The sequence below is a fragment of the Theropithecus gelada genome, chromosome 1 (assembly GCF_003255815.1).
Source record: "Theropithecus gelada isolate Dixy chromosome 1, Tgel_1.0, whole genome shotgun sequence".
In the NCBI taxonomy this organism is placed as follows: domain Eukaryota; kingdom Metazoa; phylum Chordata; class Mammalia; order Primates; family Cercopithecidae; genus Theropithecus; species Theropithecus gelada.
The window spans coordinates 168713266-168735883 of NC_037668.1; the positions used below are offsets into that span (position 1 = coordinate 168713266).

At 34.7% G+C, this 22618-nt stretch overlaps 1 protein-coding gene across 1 annotated transcript in view; it reads right to left on the minus strand.

The window, feature by feature from the left end:
• Positions 1 to 1929: 1929 nt before the first annotated feature.
• Positions 1930 to 22618, minus strand: part of CFHR5 (complement factor H related 5) — a 29683-nt gene continuing 8994 nt past the window's right edge. Inside the window, exons 4-10 of the mRNA XM_025355595.1 lie at positions 16965 to 17141; positions 15299 to 15481; positions 14997 to 15176; positions 12935 to 13111; positions 8835 to 9017; positions 6648 to 6830; positions 1930 to 3121 (exon numbers count right to left, since the gene is read on the minus strand). Of these exons, the coding sequence (XP_025211380.1) occupies positions 2901 to 3121; positions 6648 to 6830; positions 8835 to 9017; positions 12935 to 13111; positions 14997 to 15176; positions 15299 to 15481; positions 16965 to 17141 (1304 nt within the window). The 3' untranslated portion in view covers positions 1930 to 2900. The remainder of the gene's footprint in view (positions 3122 to 6647; positions 6831 to 8834; positions 9018 to 12934; positions 13112 to 14996; positions 15177 to 15298; positions 15482 to 16964; positions 17142 to 22618) is intronic.

The following is a 22618-nucleotide window of genomic DNA, read 5'->3' on the forward strand; positions in this document are numbered from 1 at the left end:
GGCTTCTTACACTTAGCAGAATATTTTCAACGTTCATCCATGTTATAGCATCTATTATCACTTCATTCCCTTTTCATGCCCAAATAATATTCCATTGTTTAGATATGCCACATTTTGTTTACCCATTCATCAATTGATGAGCATTTAGATTGTTTCCTCCTTTTGGCTAACACAAATAATGCTGCTATAAACATATGTGTACAAGTGTTTTTGTGGACACATTTTGAAAAATTTATCTTGGGTATGTATTTAGGAGTAGACTGCTGAATTAATGGCAATATTATTGTTTAACTTTTTAAAAAACTGCAGCTTGTTTTCCAAATTGGTCAAACCAGTTTGTATCCCTACCAGAAGTGTATGTTGCTTCCAGTTTCCTTGACATCATTTGTTATTACCTGACTTCTTGCTTATACCTATCTTTGAGGGTGTGAAGTGTTATCTCACTGTGGTTTTGATTCATATTTGCTTAATAATTAATGATGTTATATATCTTTTCATGTGCCTATTGGCCATTTATATATCTTCTTTAGAGAAATGTCTATTTGAATCCTTTGCTTATTTTGAAATTGCCTTATTTCTCTTTTTTTGTGGTTGTAAAAGTTCCTTACATATATTCTTGATACAAGTACTTTATGAGATATACAATTTTGCAAATATTTTTTTCCCATTGTGTCAGTTCTATTTTCCTTTTTCAATAGTATCCTTTGAAGCATGACATTTTACATTTTGAGAAAATGCAATTTCTGTACTTTATATTTTCTTGTTTGTGGTTTTGGTGTGATATCTAAGAATCAATTGTCAAATCTGTGGTGATGAATATTTTAAGTCTTAATTTTTACCTGTTTTACTAGTCATATTTTTAATAGATACTTTTAAAAATCTTTTTTTTTTTTTTTTGAGACAAAGTCTCACTGTGTTGCCCAGTCTGGAGTGCAGTGGCACCGTCTTGGCTCACTGCAGCCTCCATCCTCCAGGCTACCTAAAAAACCTTCTGACCAAAAATATTTTAATTAAGAAATGCTGTGTGAAGTACAGGAATATCTAAAATATATTTCTAATACTTCCTGTTTAGTATTTTCCCAAACTATGGTACATCAAAAAATAATAAAGTTGTTGCATGAAATCAGCATCATGACTAACATGGTCTTTATACCCATCTTCTATTGTGTTGTTTGTTAGTGACAGTTTTGATTACTCTCTTCTGAATATAAAAGTAATATATGTTCAACATGAAAAATGTAAAATTTGGGAAAATGTGAAAAATTTGAAAATATTCTTTCTTTCTTTTCTTTCTTTTTTCCCTTTTTCTTCCTTTCTTCCTTTCTTTCTCTTCCTCCTTCCCTCCCTCCCTCCCTCCCTCCCTCCCTTCCTTCCTTCCTTCCTTCCTTTCTTTTTCTTTATTTTCTCTCTCTCTTTCCCTTCCTTTCTTTCTTTCTCTGAGACAGAGTCTTGCTCTGTCACCCAGGATGGACTGCAGTGGCATGATCTTGGCATGCTGCAACCTTTGCTTCCCAGGTTCTTCTGCCTCAGCCTCCCAAGTAGCTGGAATCACAGGTATGCACTAACTTCTCTGGCTATTTTTTTTGTGTATTTTATTAGAGACAAAGTTTTGCCATGTTGGACAGGCTGTCTCGAACACCTGGCCTCAAACAATTCACCTGCCTTGGCCTTCCAAAGTTCTAGGATTACAGGTGTGAGCCACTGTGCCCATCCTATTTTAATTTTTTAAACCTAAACCATATAGAATTATTAAAGCCATCATTTTTACTTCTCTCACTCTTTCTTCTACAACCATTTATACACATCTAGATAATTCTGTATATGCAATTTTGTAACCAAATAATTTTCACCTTTTCGTATGTGTATATCACCTCTTGACTAGATTAGAAGCTCCACAGAAGAACTGGTTAAAACTTCAAAGTCTACTCTTTTATAGGAGATGGGGCATTTAATACTTTAAGGGGTATTCAGTATTAGATAGGTAGCTAGACTTACATTAGAGGATTTATAAATATTTACTAATACTTGCTACAACCATAAAAGTTGACAGCTTTTGCAGGTTTTTAAGTGATGATGACATGAAGATAGAGACTAAAATAACATCTAAGTTTCCTCTTAAATAAAGTTAATTCAGAAAGCTTCAAAGTTATCTTATAATTTGAGACAAACAGGAGGGATTAGATGAATTATTACTGAAGCGAGAACATTTACTGTCTCTGTGGACATTTATGAATACAATTCCCCATATTGTGATTTGCCCAGGAATAATATGACTTTCTCCTGTGGTTTGAATGTGTCCCCGAAAGTTTATGTGGAAACTTAACTCCCAATGCAACAGTGTTGTGAGGTGAGCCCTTTAGGATGTGATTAAGTCATGAGAGCTCTGCCTTCTTGAATGGATTAATGCCATTATCATGGGATTGGATTGTTATCTCAGGAGTCGTGTCTTTAAGGATGAGTTTATCCTCCTCCCCGCCCCCACCACACACTCTCTCTCTCTCTCTCCCTTTTTCTCTCACTCCCATGTACATGCTCTCTTGCCATGTGATGCCTTCCACCATGTTGTGATACCTTCCAGCATATTATGATGCTTTGAGAAGACCCTCACCAGATGTAGCCCCTCAATCTTGGACTGCCCAGCTTTTAGATTTATGAAACAAATAAACTATTGGTTAGAAGTTACCCAGTCTGTGATATTCTGTTATAACAATGTAAAATGGACTAAGAGACCCCCTCTTATTAAGTGAAGCATTGTTCTCTCAGCTTACAAATTTCAGAAACTCTGAAAATCCAGAGTTGTAAATAAAACTGAGTTAAACAACAACTGAAAGAATGAAAGCAGTAACTACAGAATTGGCTACATAATGGCTACTTTTAGCATAGATGTATGTTTTAAGAATTTATTCAGGAAAATTAAGCTCGCTTCTTTCACATATGGGATATTCAAATTTCCCTTCTTGACAGATTGCTCGAAATGATGGTGATGATATCTTCGCTTTATATAGGAATTTACACTGAAATTCAACAGTATCCCCTGTTTTTACATAAAGTTTTTCATTGTTTCTCCATCTTAACTGTATGTTATTTTTGTTCATGTTTTCTTCAGATATCACACATGGATCTGAAAGAAGAAATGGTACAATAAAATAAATAAATAATAATACATCTTTACCTTTCATAGAATAGTGAAATTGCATTTAAGAGTATTGTGGAATTAAAATGATGAAAAATATTAATATTTATTTAAAAATAATATTGATTGAGTTATTCTTGGTGTTGTTCTTAGCACTGTGTATGGGCTACATATGAGGAAATGAATGCTAAGAGATTTTCTCAAGGCCACACAGTTTAGTCAGTGTTTTGAGCCAGAATATGGATCCTGCCAGTATGCGTTCAGAGCCTGAGCTCTTAATTGCTATACTTTACTAAAAATTCTACCAGCATGAATGTTGTTTGTTTAGATATCCCTTTTTATTATGTAACTATCTGTGAATCTTAACTTTTGTGAAACTTTGATTTCTGTAGGAAAAACAGTGTTATCTTCTTCCCTGACCACAGATATCACTCATTCTTTCTTAAAATCAGTATTTTATATATATTTATATATATCTTATATAAATATATAATATATAATATAATTTGTATATATAACACATACCATTATATGTATGTTAATTGTAATATACGTTTGTTAATTTTATACATATAATGTTACATACAATTTATATCTAATGTAATGTAATCAATTTATATCTAATGTATAAATATATATTTGTATATTATATAGTAAATATAATATATATAACATATTATATGAATACATATATTATGTGTATTATGTGTATAGGTGTATTCACATATGTTAAAAATATATGTAATATGTAATATATATTTCTATTATGTATACACACGTATATGTAATTATACACTTTTATGTATATTAGAGTGCTTAACTCCCCACATCCTTGCCAAATCTTTATGTTATATATTTTTTTCTTTTTGCCAATTTCCTAGTTGAATGTTGCCACTTCATTGAAATTTTATGTTGGTGTAGACAAGCATTTTTTCATGTTTGCCGTATGTTTTTCATTTTCTGTTTATGTACCCTACATATTTTTTATATTGAATTTTGATTGATTTGTAAATATTCTTATGTGTTAAGCACCTGAGAATATTCCCCATAAATTGAGAAATTCTGAAGTTATCTTTAACCCCTCTTTCATTTGGTTCCTGTTTTTTACCTACTAATCGAGACCCTAATCTATCTCTGCCAGGGCCTTAAATAATTTCCCCATATTGCATGTTTTCTTGGTATAAAATAACCACATGTTCTTAGTCAACTGATAATTTTAAAATACTACATTTGGCCGGGCGCAGTGGCTCACGCCTGTAATCCCAGCACTTTGGGAGGCCAAGGTGGATGGATCACGAGGTCAAGAGTTTGAGATCAGCCTGGCCAATATGGTGAAACCCTGTCTCTACTAAGAATACAAGAATTAGCCGGGCATGGTGGCATGTGCCTGTAATCCCAACTACTCAGGAGGCTGAGGCAGGAGAATCACTTGAACCCGGGAGGTGGAGGTGGCAGTGGGCTAAGATCATGTCACTGCACTCCAGCCTGTGTGACAGAGCAAGACTTTGTCTTGAAAAAAATAAAAATAAAAAAAGATACTATGTCAAGAAACTGCTATTAAAAATATGTAATGGCTCCCTACTTCATTAAATACCTACAAACCATCCAAAGAAATTTATGTCTGGTTTTGGAAAAAATTATTTTTTTAATGGAGTTTCGCTCTTGTTGCCCAGGCTGGAGTGCAATGGCGCAATCTCAGCTCACTGCAACCTCCGCCTCCCGGGTTCAAGCGATTCTCCTGCCTCAGCCTCCCAAGTAGTTGAGATTACAGGCATATGCCAGCCATGCCCAGTTAATTTTGTATTTTTAGTAGAGATGGAGTTTCTCCGTGTTGGTCAGGCTAGTCTCAAACTCCTGACCTCAGGTGATTCCTCCCGCCTTGGCCTCCCAAAGTGCTGGGATTACAGGCGTGAACCACCACGCCTGGCTGGAAAAAATTATTTCTTCAGAGCTGTCTAATCTTAATCTCCTATCTCGTAGGAAATAAAATTATTTTACGTTTCATATTTAGATCATGTTTCCTTGAATTGTCTAGATACCTTTGATGGGTTTTGTTGCTTGTTTGTTTTTGTAATTGTGTGTTTGTTATTGCTTAAAATACTGTTTCTTTTTGCTAGAAGGACCTTCCCACAAACTCTGATTGTCAACATGGTACACACTTTTTAGGCTACAAAGTTTGTTCTTGCTTTTCTTTTGGAAATTTATTTTATGATCACTGGCCATGATAATTTCTGCCTATTTTAAATTATTGGACCATCTAAAACTTTGCTGCACTTAAAATATTAGATAATGGCATTTTTGTCTATCCATCAATCCCTCCAACTTAAACCCTGGAAGTTACCTTTGAAACCTAGTTTTTCTACATTCTATCAAAATTGTTCAGATGATACTTCTGCCTTATACTAACTCAACATTTTCTGAGTTCAGTTCCCACACAATTTTAATGATATCCTGGGAGAGGGGACTCACGTAGAGTAGTGGTTTGAAGCACTGTATAGGCCATAGTGGCATTGGGGTAATTTGTTATGACAGAAGGTGGAAGAAAGAGACATCATCAGAAGGATGAATTTTCAAGACTATAAGAAACTTCTGGTCTAGCCCTGTGAATCGAGGCATTGGGCAATAGTGAGAACTGTTGCAGGAACAGATCCTTATTATCATGATGTCTCTTTTGGACACCAGAAAACAGAGGGGTTTATGGAAATTACAGTTTTCTTCCGCTTATTCTAGAGTAAACTGACGTTCATGCTTTTCCCATAATTGGTGTTATTAATTCGCCCGTATTCTTTGTATCTTGTCGCTTTTAGTTTGTCATGACCAATAAAAGAATCTCCTTTTAAACCCCAAAAGTGAATCTCCAAGTTTTCATAAGGAGTCTACTATGTTAATTTTTTTAATGCCACAAAGTGCACATGAATTTGTGGAAACTTAACATGTATATTGACATTACTTTGTAGTAGAAAAAAATAGGGTGAAAAGAAGGGATAGTGAAGATTTGGAAAGTGGCTCAATAACTCTTCCAGATTTTCTATCTCTCCTGCCAGAAATTCTGGCAACATGCAAGTAAAAAGCCATGTCAGTATTAGTCAACTGGATGTTCTACTAGGGAAAGCTTTCAGGTTTACAAGTAGGACCTTATACAGTATTAAATGACAGCTTTCCTAGACCAACGTTTTTCAAATGGTCTCTGTGAGAAGTTCTCAGGTAGATGCTTATAACATGAAGATATTTAATGGTATGAGAATAGGCCCCATAAATAGCTTTGGTCTCTATTTATAGAATTTCATAATGCACCTTATCACACATAGGTCTTTAAAATTTTATTTATAGTTTTTAAAAAAATTTTTCTCACTTTGCCTAAAGCAAATTTTTCAAATGTTTCTTTGTATGTATTTACACTTGACAAGAAAGATTTTGACTGAATGAAACTTAAGGGTTATTCTATGAAATTAGTCCATAAAAACTACATTATGAATATTAAATCTCAGATTCCGAGAGAATATGAAGAACTCACCTAGGCATCTTGGTGGTTCTGACCACTGTTTGTTTCTGCATGTTACAGTTGCAGAGCCCTGGAGTTCATAGAAGGACTGGCAACGGTACGTCACTGTTGACCATGGAGGATACACTGATAACGGGAATGAGGTGATATCTCCATTGTTAATAGATGGAGGGGGCCCACAATATGCTGTAGACTCTGGAAAATAGCATTTATTTGTTGAGAGACAGTCAGTATGTTAGTTTAAACAAAGTAATATCATAAAGCACCATGTATCATATCTTTAATATAAGGTGTCTGGAAATTCAAATAATTAATTACTGTATTTCTGTTATAAAGTCTGATTCAAAACGTATCATAGCTCCTTTCATGTTAAAGTGAAACTCATATAAAATATTGGGAATAGCTTTTATTTAAGGCAGGAGAGACAGGTGAGTAAACTTCTGGTCTAGGTTCCTCTTCCACCCCTTAATAGTCAATTGTTATTTAATGAGGAAAGGTAACAGTAAACAACTTTCTTACCATTTCTAGTCTCAGGGTAATTATTACTTTATGCAAATAGCATATACCAACTAGTATATGATCATAAACTTGTAGTTTTACTGAAAATGAATTGCAGACATACTCTTCTGCATTTACTTTTTTGATACCACATAATATTATAGGCATCTTTCCTTATCCATAAATGTTTCAATTTCATGCTAATGAAGAGATTTGGGGGAAAACTAAAAAAAAAACAACTTCATGCTAAGATTGGTTGGAATACATTCCATTGTACTGACTGGTCTCCCTTTATATATCACCAAGAACATAAATATGAAATCACTAAGTAATCCTGTTCCAAATAACTTGTACCTCCTCTTGTTTCGTTGAGTTACTGTCCCTGCTTTCTCAGATTGACTTCTTCATGAGGACACTAGATTCTTTAGCCTTTAAACTAGTAAAAGACCCTTCTTCATGAATTATCTCCTTTCTTCTGTAACATCAATTTCTCCCTCTCCACTTAACCATTCACCAACCTACAAACATGCTGAAAATGTCACAATTCAATAAGGTAAAATTTCACTTTATCCATATCTTCTATCTGGCAACTGCCTCATTTCTCTATCCTCTTTCGAATACATTTACTTGTTTCTCATCCTCCACGATCTTACTTTATCACCCCACATTCTTTCTTGAACACAGTGCAATTATTTACTCACTCCCTATGGAAATACCTCTAGGCAAAATTACCAATGGTTTTTATTTAGTTAAATAGATTGTTCAATTATCAGACATCTTGTCCAGCGCTAAGCACTCCTTGATGTAGCTGATGTACTGTCAGGTAATATTTTGAAATACGTGTTTTTGAAATGCAGCCATGTAGCACTTAATGACAAGAAGATATTCTGAGAAATGTGTCATTAGGCTCTTTTTTCCTTGTGTGAGCATCATGGAGTGAGCCTACACAAACCTAGATAATGTAGTCTACTACACACCTAGGCTATGTGGCGTAACCTATTGCTCTTGTTGTCCCCAAACCCCTGGCTGCAGACCAGTACCCTCTGTGGCCTCTTAGGAAGTGGGCTGCACAACAGGAAGTGAGTGGTGGGCGAACGAGCACTACTGCCAGAACTCTACCTCCTGTCAGATCAGCCGGGGCACTAGATTCTCACGGGATCTTGAACCCTATTGTGAACTGCACACGCAAGGGATATAGGTTGCATGCTCTTTATGAGAATCTAATGCCTGATGATCTGAGGTGGAGCAGTTTCATCCTGAAAACATCCCCTAACCTCCTCAGTCCATGGAAAAATTGTCTTCCACAGAACAGGTCCCTGATACCAAAAGGGTTGGGCATCACTGTCCTGGGCCACAAACCTGTACAGCATGCTACTGTACTGAATACTATAGAGCCATTGTGACATGATGGTAAATATTTGCATATCTAAACATATTTAAACATAGAAAAGGTACAGTAAAAATATGTTAGAAAAGATTTTTAAGAAGATGTAGAAATTTCAAACTTGTTTCTTCTATGAACACTGTTGAAGATAATGCATAGAGAAACTTTTTAAATGACAGAATTGGTTACTTAGCAATTTAAGGCTTTAGGGTACAGTGCAATAGATTAGTCATAAGTTCTTTTTTCTTTCTTTAGATAAAGCAAAGGGGAATAATAACCTCTTTTTAAGTGAAATTACTTAGAAATAAGCTACTAACCAACACAGTGTGGTAATGATTGCCATCGTCCATTTTTACATACAATTTCTTTTGCTTCTGGAAGTAGATAGTTTTCTTTACAGAGAACAGCTACTTTTTCTCCATCCTGATAATTCACTGTGGTTGTCATATTCTGAGCATTAGGTATCTGAGGTGGCGGTGGGCAGAATTGTTCCTTTTTTCCTACAAAATATTGGAATTAAATTATATGATTTATACAAGTTAAGAAAAAAGCTCAACAGGGTAGTGTTTCAGGATAATGGAACATTCAATGACACACACACACACACACACACACACACACACTATGTCTCCCTATCACTTTCTCTTTCTCTCTCCCTATATATAAATGTTATAATAACAAATATTTTTTGTGTCACTATAGTTTACAGTTTAAAAAGTGATTGTTTTTGTTATAACCATTAGTTTAAAATTTTTCAGATGCTCTCTTGCAACTCCTGTTCATTATTCCTGTCAATTCTCTTGTATGATTTACAAATAAATTTCTGTAATTTTTTTCTAACTAACCCATGTGATTCAAAAAGTTATGTACATCTAATTTAAACAATTTAGAACTAAAAATAAAAATGACGATAATCAGAAATAACTATGACTTCCCCTAATAACTGAACCCTACATCTCAATATAGGATTTCCATGACTTGCATTTTCTTGTAAACATGAGAATGACTGGTAATGAACATAACTGGAATGCCTCCGTAGGACTAGGAATTAAATTCTTTTTTGGTTGTTTGGCTTATCTTAGGGAAAAGTTTTAAATGGTCAACTTGGATGCCAAAGCATTGTCTAAACCTCCTGACCTGGGCTCATGCCCTTACAGTGGTCTCCTTCATCTCTTCATCTCATGTTTTTCCAGAGTAGTGGCTACTGTCTACTGGCACTTCCCTTCAAAATTATTATATTGAAAGTGATAGATATCATTTTTTCCTTGCTATACTATTTTCATTTAAAAATCAAGATGGAAGAATGCATATCTACTCTTTCTTGGTTTAGCTGGATTAAAAAATATGATAATTATATACAACAGATCTTTAATAAATTATTTGAACAGAACCTGAGGTCAGTATAAAATAAGCCAAAACATACATATTGTCTAAACTAGAAATTTTTATTGGATGTTTCCTTATTTTTTCAAGCTCAGAAAGGCAAAATAGTGCAAATCTAAACAGACACTGTTCCTGTGGAAATCTAGATAGATGTCTGGGACTGGGGTCCACTGATGCGTATTTTATATTTTATATGACTTGTCCTACTGATTTACTGGTTTAAGAAAAGCGTGAACTTAAAGTACTTAATTCCAGATGCATCTTATTCTAATCAACCATTAACAAGACCAGTCTTTTGTGATCGGTCTTATTTCAGTAATTAACTGCAAAAGAAGATAAAATTAGCCTGATATTATTATTGTTAGAATACATTTTTGATTAGCAAAGTTTGGTCATGAGCTTGAAGAAAGTCTATGAGGAGCACATGAAAAGAGGATATCAGACACATTTGATTGATAGATGGGTCAGTTTTTCAATATTATTTATTCTTTAGAAGCTCTTCTACTTAGATGTCTTATTACCTCTTTGTTTAGGTATTTTGTAAACATTTTGGAAACTAAACATTTTCATTGTTTATGAATTTCTGTTTGGTGGTTTAAGTATTTTTGTTTAAATACATAGTCACAAAGATGAATACTTATTAAGTATCATCAAGACTCTTTCGAGTGAGCATCAAGGCCTGTACTGCCAATCTAGGGACTCAGCAGTTACCTGCTATCAGTCTCCTAGATGTCCCAGTGCCGGAAAACAGGGAAGCTGAAGGTGTCTGTAATCTCGAATGTACAAATAATAATGAAAATTTCATCAACAAAGTCCGAACTAAGTGACTTAGATGTTCAAATATCACACAAATACTATTGTTTTTATATTTTAGGTAAAAGAACATTACACATAATGATCTCAGTTGTCTAACTTACTTTCTTTATAGAGTTGGACATTCTCTTTAGAAATTTCTGCCTAGTGTAGACACAGTCTATTTGAAACAGCACTGATATAAAAATCTGGAAACAAGCTCCAGTCTTGATTTTGACCAAATAACTTATTGAAGCCATGTATTTCTGATGCATAAAATGAGAAATTTTATTATCTTTCTCAAGAACAAGCAACGTGTGTAACAAATATTTGCCACCTAATAACGTTCTTACCTAATCTCCAGACTACTATCTACCAGCTCTTCTCAAAACTTTAAAAAAGGCTTCTTCCTTATTATGATACTTATGCCTCACAGTATTTTCCATCTCTTTATGCTTGTAATTTATTTATGTAAAAAATTTGAACTCATATTATTATTCCCTGTATTTCAGTTTTCATCTACTCTTTGGTTGTAGAAATGTTTGTGTATGCACACCATTCTTGATTAGAGTCATCTCATTTAGACAGCTCTGCTTGTTAATCTTTTCAAAACATTAGTTTCTTGGCTTGGATTAGTTGGAAATACAAGATTCTATTTCATTTTCTTCTGCTTTTACTTTTATTATCTCCTTTTCCTCCTAATATCTGAATTCATTTTTCCCCCTCGCTTTTTAGGATATACATATATACATATATAAAAGTATACATATATAAAGTGTATATATATATAAAAAAGTATACATATATAAAAGTATATGTATATATATATATATATATATACTTTCATAGTGGCATTCATAGCCTTAAACTTATCTACTTTGGAAAAAGTATATATGTATACTTTTAGAATGCCACATCATTCTAAATTTTGGTTATGTTGCACCTCATAGGTTTTATTATGTGTCCTTATAATTACAACATAGTTCTTAGTATTTTAAACATTACATTGCTAGGTTATTTGGAAGTAAATTATTTCCCTACCCAAAATGAAGGGTAAGGAAGTGGATAACTTTTTATCCACTTTTAATATTATTTGTCTGTGGTTATAAAAAGTGATCTATAGGGCTTTAATATTTGAAGTTGTCAGAATTATTTGTGGGCTGAATGGCCAATTTAAGTAAACATTTCACGGACACATAAAAGGCTTCAAACTTCTTTCCACTATCAGAATATTTCTCTTCCTCAAATAGAAAAAAATATATAATAAAATCGAATATTTTATAAACATAAAAATTTTCCAGTTGCTTTAAACAGATTGTAGTTATCATTTTGAAATCCTTATGTGTTTAACAATATATTCCAGTATTTTTCCTCACAATTTCTAATGACCTCACACCTTTTGTTATAAATTAGTATTTTATCTCATTAATGTATATTTTATATGATTTCTTTCAAATTATGATCTTGTGTGTAAACTCCTATCCTTCCTGTGGTTGAAAATTTCTTTATTTTGGAATCATTAGTCAATTATATTGGTATACAGAATAATTGGTTGCCAGTTACTTTCACTAAGCACTTTGAAGAGATTACCCTATTTTCTTTGGCTTTTTATATTGCTGATGAGAAGTCTGCAGTCTATCTTCTGTCTTTTATTGTCATTCCTTTTTAAGCACTTTGTTTTCTCTAATTCTGGTTTATTTTAATTTAATATGGGTGCCCCATTTTATAATTACTTGTAATTTATAATCCTATTGCTCAAATTAAATGATTTGAATATAAGCCTTCGAGGAATGTGGGACTTATTCTTAGGGAAATAATTTATTACTCAAATATATTTTCTTTCTCAGCCTACTTTTTACTCAGCCTACTGTCTGGTCCAGAATTGGCAATATCTGTTAGTTTTGTTTCACAGTTCATAATTGGGGTTTTAATTGTTTCTTAAAGTCATTGAAGATTAAGTTTTGTTCTTTTTTTACAGTTCTTTATTTCTTTTTTTCTTTCAAGGTTTTGTGAGACTGTAATAGAGTAAAAACAGCTTTACTCGCTCATCTTTACCAGAAAGACAAGGCTTTTAAAGAATAACATTTGTCTGGAAAGAGTATTATAACTAGTTTCTAACTTTACTATTAGCTTAGAAATTGTATGCCACAAAAAATGTTTAATTTAAAAACATTCTAATTTCAAAATAATTTTTCTTGTAAAGAAGGAACAGCATCAACAAAATGTTTTAAACAAATCTTACCTGTGCAGTCTAGTTCAGGATTCCATTTCCCGTTTATGCAGACTGAGTACCTGTATCCACGGATGTCTAAACATCTGTAACGTATTCTAGCATTATGATTAAATTCATTCCCAGATGACCTGAATAACGTTTTTATATTAACTCCTGATATTTTGCACCTCTTAAGTTGGTGTGTTGCTGTAAAAAATAGCATTAAATAGAAACTAAACAATTATGTCAATAAAATATCTGAAATATTAATAGCATAATTATGTTTGATGCTTTTAAGCAACATCACAAAAATTATTCTTGATCTCATTGTATAAAATGGGCAATGCTGTTGAAAAAAGAAAAAATGAAACAAAAAACTGTATCCCATCTTTGAATGACAGGAAAGGAGGTCAGAAAGTTTTCTGAGAAATGAAAGTGCAAGATGGGTTTTCCTGGTGGGAGTTTTGACTGAAGGATAGTTCTTAGGAAGCTACAAATGAATTGTTAAAGGCTCTGAAAATGTACGCATGTATGATTGTTTTGCACTAAACTGTCTTAAATATCTTCAAAACATTTAAATAATAAAAAGAGGCAATACATGGGTAAGTCTGTAGGAAGCAAAGCATCAGTAAGAGATAAATCTAGATCCCCTTTGAGGTTCAATGACTCTCACATTTCAAAAGCTCAGCAAAACCTCTGACTCAGTAAGTCAGAGTATTCTCAGGGGAAGAACTCACCGATAATAACATGACTGAGATTCAGAACATACATTCCTAATAAGCCTACTTGTCTAAGTAGTTCTCATTGTTAAATTTCTTTCCCATTTCCCATAAACATGTAGATAGTTATGGAGCCTTTTCCTTAGTGTGTAAAAGTTTGGGATAATGAGACATGGAGTGTGCTCTGCTACTTCTATGCTTATAGGTGTTTCTCTGCAATAGTTTCTATTTTTAATTTATCCCATATGGGGCTAGAGGTTGATGTTTGCATAAAAGTTGATGACCATGAAGATATATGATCTACATCTTCCCATAACAGAGTTCTGGCTCCTGGTGGTGGAAAACATTCCCTCACAATAGGTCATCATGGATGGCCATTGACCAGGTATTTGCCTGGGACAATGGGTAGCAACACCTACTGTAATTTTTCCCAGCAATGGGTGGGCCAATTGATAATCCAAAAGTCCACGAGATGGAGAGAGAGGCGGTTCTGTTTCAGTTTCTGTAAGGAGAACAGCAGCAGAAAGTCTGCATGTCTTTAAAGTTCAAAATTAGAGGCTTTAATGTATTGAGTTTGCTAGAGATAGAACAAAAGAGGCCAGGATCTGAGGGTGTCAGGAAGAAAACCTGCAAATATTTAAGTGTCAAGGCTGTAAGTCCTGAGGCTGCAAGGTAAGAGTAGAGCACACAGGCTGATAGACTACTACTACGTACTACTTACTACTTCTGTGGAGGAAACTGACAAACTGACCAGAAAATTAAGAATAGAAATAAGAGAATTATGGGGACAGAAAGAGCAAGGATCATGCCTAATTCCTGGGTCCTAGTCCCCTACTCTTCTTCTATGGAGGGACTCCAAACACTCTGGAATTTAATAGAACTCAAGCTACACTGTTATTTTTTAGGTTGTTCTATCTGGAACATGCTGAGGTAAAGACTGAGTTAGAGCAATGAAATAAAATATATTAAATTGCCATCATTTGTAGAAATACAATATCCAAATTAAATATTAGAATTAATACAGAAATTCAACAAGGTTACTGGAAACAAAATTAATGTATGCAATTAAATCACATTCTTACATATAGGAAGTATAATTATTCAAGCATATAAGTAAATAAAAGTTTCCATTCATCATACCAGAAAAATCCCATATAAACTGGTGAAGAAATCTGTGCAGTAATAACAAGAAATTCATAAAACCATATGGCAAAGTTTAATGTAAGACCTGAATAAATGGATTGACATGTTTTACTTGTGAAAGGAAGAGTCAGTATCAATAAAGTTGTAATTCTAGCCAGATTTAAACACTTTATACAATCCCAATCGAAATTATAAATAATCAAATATGAAGTTTAGGAATGTTTTCTCACCAACACACATAGGAAGCTCTGTCCATAGTCCATCAATGCAGGTAATCTCGTTATTTCCAATCATTGTATATTCATTTCTGCAATTCACCTCCACTGAAACTCCATGTTGATAGGGAGGGACAGACTGCTGAACATAACCATACTGAAGTTCAGGTATATATCCACATGTTTTCACTTGCTCTAAGAAAATGTAATAAAATGAGTGCTTACTCTGAAAATATTTTAAATATATTTACATGTGTATTTATATGTAAGTGCAAAGTAATAGTAACTGTTCTGTTTAAATGTTAATATTTATTTACCAACACAAGTGGGTAAAGTTGTCCATTTTCCATCCACACATTGTATTTTCTTAGGTCCTTTTATTATAAAATTACGATTGCAATAATATTCTACTACTTCATTGTGTCCATATTCCTCTTTTCTTATCTCCTTAACTTCACCATTGGAGAGCTGAGGAGGTGGACCACACGACTGTACTCGTCCTATTATAAAGAAACCATAAATAATGCTTAAATGGTCTTATAAGTATAGCAAAATGTGGAGCTACTATGTTTTTGACTTAGAAATTAATTATCTTTATATTGCACTTCTATTTTTGGGGACATGTGTTTTTTACAGTGTACATAGTGTATTGACTTCTTTCATTTCCTCAAATATTGACACTTTTCATGATGAACAATTTTGAGCAAATGAAAGGAGAAAATGCATAATGAACACTTATAAACTGATTATCTAGATATAAAAATGTTACACTTTGCCCTATTTATTTATTTTTTGTGAAGTAATTGAAAGTAAATGACAGTGAGATTTTAGTCCTAAATTCTTCAGAATGCTATCTCATAAAGACATTTGCCTACATATACAAAATATCTTATTACATTTCACCAAATTAATAATATTTTCTTAGTACAATTTTATATCCTCTCTGTATTTAAACATCCTGATTGTCCATCTTTACCAATATTTTGTTGGCTGTTTATTATAATCAGGATATTAAGCTGTACTCTTGAAGATTTTTAAGTAGGTCAATAATCTGAATGCTACATAAAAGTAAATAGTTATCTAATATGTGATATAATATACATATGCAATGTATAATTATAAGTTTTATTAATATCTAGAAATACTTTGACATGGTTTGGCTGTGTCCTTACCCAAATCTCATCTTGAATTGTAACTCCCACAATTCCTACATGTTGTGGGAAGAACCTAGTGGGAGGTAATTGAATTATGGGGGCAGGTCTTTCCCGTGCTATTCTCATGACAGTGAATAAGTCTCACGAGATCTGATGGTTTTATAAAGGGAGGTTTCCCTGCACAGGTTCTATTCTCTTGTCTGCCATTATTCGAGATTTGCCTTTCACCTTCTGCCATGATTGTGAGGTGTCTCCAGCCACGTGAAACTGTGAGATCATTAAAACTCTTTCTTTTGTAAATTGCCCAGTCTTGGGTATGTCTTTATCAGCATTGTGAAAATGGACTAATACATACCTGAAATAATGTGATGAGCCATTTTTGATAAAAATAGTGCCATCTAAAGCAGGTACAAATCATCATTGTTTTCTAATGAATAATTCATATATGCAATGACTTGATTATTTTCTTAATTACTTAATAAAATATAATGCTGTTCATACAATATTTTTAAAATGTATAAATTTTTTATTGAGCTAGATGGAAAAATCTTAACACATCTCAATTCCAGCTACTATATTTTGACCCATAAAATCCTACTATGTATTTTCAAACACAGAAGTAGAATTACTCCTTGATTAAGGACACCTAAATAATGGATACAACTTAATTACTACAGAACTGCACCCTTTCTCCTTTCTAAATAAAATACTACCTTTGCATTTTACCACTTTGTCAGATTATAGATGTAATATAAGCTCCAATAAAAATATATAGGCATTATTATAAAAATCAAATTCTTGTTTCATCACTTCTAAAATAAATACTGACCTTTACATGTCGGAAAGTTGGGTGACCACCCAAATTGGTAACATTGAACTGAATCTGGTCCAACTCTTTTAAGATTTTTTCTGCAGGAGAATTTCAACACATCTCCAACTTTGTAGCTTTCTTTTTCTGGCTTAGCATCTACATTTGCTTCTAAAATTGGAACATGACATTCTTCTTCTAAAAATAAAATTAAATGAACATACATTGAATTTTCATTGCAGAAACAAATTTAATGTGTGCTATATGAAAATAAGATGCAAGGGGCTTCATATACAGAGGAGTATAAAATATATTCTTGCCTTTGAGAAAACATATAAAGTAATTATTTATATCCAACGACTATATCTAAGACCCCTCAGGCAAATTGGGAAATTGCAGCAAGGTAACATTTTCTAGGAGAATCTCTTCAGGATTGTAATAAGAAAGTCTGTGAAGTTACTAATACAGTAAATTATTTCATTTGTTTAATTAGCAATATGAGTTTTAATTTTGTTGTTTAATAAATAAGTTTAATAACATTATTTGTTTATAATACAGAATATGAAGGTTTTTTCACACTTAAATCACAAAAAAATCCTTCAAGTAACAAAATCAAATTGCAACATATTTAATTACTTTTTGTAAAATAAAAAAAAGATGTATATAAAGCAGGTATGTGGGCCGGACATGGTGGGTCATGTCTGTAATCCCAGCACCTTGAGAGGCCAAGGAGGGTGGATCACCTGAGGTCAGAAGTTTGAGACCATCCTGGCAAACATGTTGAAACCCTGTCTCTACTGAAAATGCAAAAATTAGCCAGGCACAGTAGTGGGTGCCTGTAGTCCCAACTACTACGGAGGCTGAGGCAGGAGAATCACTTGAACCCAGGAGGCAGAGGTTGCAGTGAGCCGAAATCGCACCACTACACTCCAGCCTGGGTGACAGAGTGAGACCCTGTCTCAAAAAAAAGTAGATATGTGAAACACCAAAACAGGATAAACTAATAAATGTTAAGTTGAAGGGAATATTAAAAAGCAAATTATTCTCAATTTTACAAAAGGGTAACTAAATAAAAGACTTTTAAAAAACCCATCTAGGTTTTTTGAATCTTTCCATTATACTCAACTCTATCACTAATATGTTTGTAAAAACTAACTCATTATGAATATATTCTGATTCAATTAGAAATAGGTATGTATATGAATGCGTGTAGTTTTCTTATTTAATAATCTTTCATTAAAGATTAGTTTATACAATTATATATTCTTATGTAAAAATAATTGACATTCAAGACAAACAAAATAATCTGAAGAAATCAAGCATACACAAAAATAAAATTGAAATATTTTCTAACAAATAATCTCATAAATATTTTCAAACTAGCTAGTTTTATGTAGTGTTATTGGCACTTTAATGTATTGATCACAGTTTACTTGAGCAAATCCCAAGAGAATGTGCCTTATTTCGATAAAATAAAATATGTATCCCTAAATCTCTGTTTTTTATTCTAGTATTTTGCATGGCAGCTCTTTATTGGTTGTTTATAGTCTTTTTTTTTTTTTTAATCTAATTGTTAAAGACAAAATGCCATTGAAAATAAGTGATCTTATTTCTGTTCTAAGATGGTCGAATAGGAACAACTCTGGTCTGCAGCTTCCAGCGTGATAGATGCAGGAGATGGGTGATTTCTGAATTTCCAATTGAGGTGCCTGGTGCATCTCATTGGGACTGGTTGGACAATGGATGCAGCCGATGGAGGGGAAACCAAAGTAGGGTAGGACATTTCTTCCCTGGGAAGTGCAAGGGGTTGAGGGATTTCCCTTTCCTAGCCAAGGGAAGCTGTGACAGACTGTACCTGGAAAATCGGAACACTCATGCACAAATACTGTGCTTTTCCAGTGGTCTTAGCAAATGGCACACCAGGAGACTGTATCCTGTGCCTGGCTTGGTGGGTACCATGCCCACAGAGGCTTGCTCACTGCTAGTGCAGCAGTCTGAGATTGACCTGTGATGCAGCAGCCTGGCAGGGGGAGGGGCACCGTCATTACTGAGGCTTGAGTAGGTAAACAAAGCAGCTGGGGAAGCTTGAACTGGGCAGAGACCACTGCAGCTCAGCAAGGCCTGCTGCTTCTGTAAACTCTATCCCTGGTGCCAGGGCATAGCTGAACAAAAGGCAGCAGAAACTTCTGCAGACTTAAATGTCCTCGACTGACAACTCTGAAGAGAGCAGTGGTTCTCCCAGCACAGTATTTGAGCTCTGAGAAAGGACAGACTGTCTCATCAAGTGGGTCCCTGTCCCACATGTGGCCTAACTGGGAGACACCTCCCAGTAGGGGCCAACTGACACCTCATACAGGTGGGTGCCCTGCTGGAATGAAGCTTCCAGAAGAAGAAGCAGGCAGCAATCTTTGCTGTTCTGCAATATTTGCTGTTCTGTAGCCTCTGCTGGTGATACCCAGGCAAACAGGGTCTGGAGTGGACCTCCAGCAAAATCCTACAGAACTGCAGCTGAGGGACCTCACTGTTAAAAGGAAAACTAACAAACAGAAAGAAATAGCAGCAACATCCACAAAAAGGACATCCACAACAAAACTCCATCTGTAGGTCACCAACATCAAAGACCAAAGGTAAATAAAACCACAGAGATGGGGAGAAACCAGAACAGAAAAGCTGAAAATTCTAAAACCAGAGTGCCTCTTCTCCTCCAAAGGATAACAGCTCCTCACCAGCAATAGAACAAAGCTGGACAGAGAGTGACTTTGATGCACTGATGGAAGTAGACTTCAGAAGGCTCGTAACAACAAACTTCTCCAAGCTCAAGGAGGATGTTCAAACCCATCGCAAGGAAGCTAAAAACCTTGAAAAAATATTAGATGAATGGCTAACTAGAATAAAAAGTGTAGAGTAGACCTTGAATGACCTGATGGAGCTGAAAACCATGGCATGAGAAATACGTGACGCATGCACAAGCTTCAGTAGCTGATTTGATAAGGTAGAATAAAGGGTATCAGTGATTGAAGATCAAATTAATGAAATAAAGAAAGAAGAGAAGTTTAGAGAGAAAAGAGTAAAAAGAAATGAACAAAGCCTCCAAGAAATATGGGACTACGTGAAAAGACCAAATCTACATTTGATTGGTGTACCTGAAAGTGAGGGGGAGAATGGAATCAACTTGGAAAACACTCTTCAGGATATTATCCAGGAGAACTTCCCCAACCCCCAAGGAGGAGCTGGTACCATTCCTTCTGAAACTATTCCAATCAATAGAAAAAGAGGGAATCCTCCCTAACTCAGTCTATGAGGCCAACATCATCCTGATACCAAAGCCTGGCAGAGACACAACAAAAAAAAGAGAATTTTAGACCAATATCCCTGATGAACAGCAGTGCAAAAATCCTCAGTAAAATACTAGCAAACCAAATCCAGCAGCACATCAAAAAGCTTATCAACCATGATCAAGTGGGCTTCATCCCTGGGATGCAAGGCTGGTTCAACACAGGCAAACCAATAAATGTAATCCATCACATAAACCAATGACAAAAAACACATGATTATATCAATAGATGCAGAAAAGGCCTTTGACAAAATTCAACAGCCCTTCATGCTAAAAACTCTCAGTAAACTAGGTACTGATGGAACATATCTCAAAATAATAAGAGCTATTTATGACAAACCCACAGCCAATATCATACTGAATGGGAAAAAACTGGAAGCATTCCCTTTGAAAACTGGCACAAGACAGTGATGCCCTCTCTCATCACTCCTATTCAACATAGTGTTGGAAGTTCTGGCCAGGGCAATCAGGCAAGAGAAAGAAATAAAGGGTATTCAATTGGGAAAAAAGGAAGTCAAATTGTCTCTGTTTGCAGATGACATGATTGTATATTTAGAAAACCCCATCGTCTCAGTCCAAAATCTCCTTAAGCTGATAAGCAACTTCAGCAAAGTCTCAGGATACAAAATCAGTGTGCAAAAATTGCAAGCATTCCTATACACTCATAACAGACAAACAGAGAGCCAAATCAAGAGTGAACTCCCTTTCTCAATTACTTCAAAGAGAATAAAATACCTAGGAATCTAACTTACAAGGGATGTGAAGGACCTCTTCAAGAAGAACTAGAAACCACTGTTCAACGAAATAAAAGAGGACAAAAACAAATGGAAGAACATTCCATGCTCATGGATAGGAAGAATCAATATCATGAAAATGACCATACTACCCAAGGTAATTTATAGATTCAATGCCATCCCCATCAAGCTACCACTAACTTTCTTCACAGAATTGGATAAAACTACTTTAAAGTTCATATGGAACCAAAAAAGACCCCGCATTGCCAAGACAATCCTAAGCCAAAAGAACAAAGCTGGTGGCATCATGCTACATGACTTCAAACTATACTACAAGGCTACAGTAACCAAAACAGCATTGTACAGTATCAAAACAGAGATATAGACCAATGGAACAGAACAGAGGCCTCAGAAATAACACCAGACATCTACAACCATCTGATCTTTGACAAACTTGACAAAAACAAGAAATGGGGAAAGGATTCCCTATTCAATAAATGGTGCTGGGAAAACTGGTTAGCCGTATGTAGAAAGCTGAAACTGGGTCCCTTCCTTATACCTTATACAAAAATTAATTCAAGATGGAATAAAGACTTAAATGTTAGACCTAAAAACCATAAAAACCCTAGAAGAAAACCTAGGCTTTACCATTCAGGACATAGGCATGTGCAAGGTCTTCATGACTAAAACACCAAAAGCAATGGCAACAAAAGCCAAAATAGACAAATGAGATCTAATTAAAGTAAAGAGCTTTCTGCACAGCAAAAGAAGCTACCATCAGGGTGAACAGGCAATCTACAGAATGGGAGAAAATTTTTGCAATTTACCCACCTGACAGAGGACTAATAGCCAGAATCTACAAAGAACTTAAACAAATCTACAAGAGAAAAACAACCCCATCAAAAAGTGGGCAAAGGATATGAACAGACGCTTCTTAAAAGAAGACATTTATTCAGCCAACAGACACATGAAAAAATGCTCATCATCACTGGACATCAGAGAAATGCAAATCAAAACCACAATGAGATACCATCTCACACCAGTTAGAATGGCAATCATTAAAAAGTCAGGAAACAACAGATGCTAGAAAGGATGTGGAGAAACAGGAACACTTTTGCACTGCTGGTGGGAGTGCAAACTAGTTCAACCATTGTGGTAGACAGTGTGGCAATTCCGCAAGGATCTAGAACCAGAAATACCACTGGACCCAGTGACCTCATTACTGGGTATATACCCCATAGGATTATAAATCATGCTGCTATAAAGACACATGCACGTATATGTTTATTGTGCTAGTATTCACAATAGCAAAGACTTGAAACCAACCCAAATGTCCATGAATGATAGACTGGATTAAGAAAATGTGGCATATATACACTATAGAATACTATGCAGCCATAAAAAAGGATGAGTTCTTGTCCTTTGCAGGGTCATGGATGAAGCTGGAAACCATCATTCTGAGCAAACTATCACAAGGACAGAAAACCAAACACTGCAAGTTCTCACGCACAGGTGGGAATTGAACAATGAGAACACTTGGACACAGGGTGGGGAACATCACACACTGGGGCCTGTTGTGGGGTGGGAGGTAGGGGGAGGGATAGCAT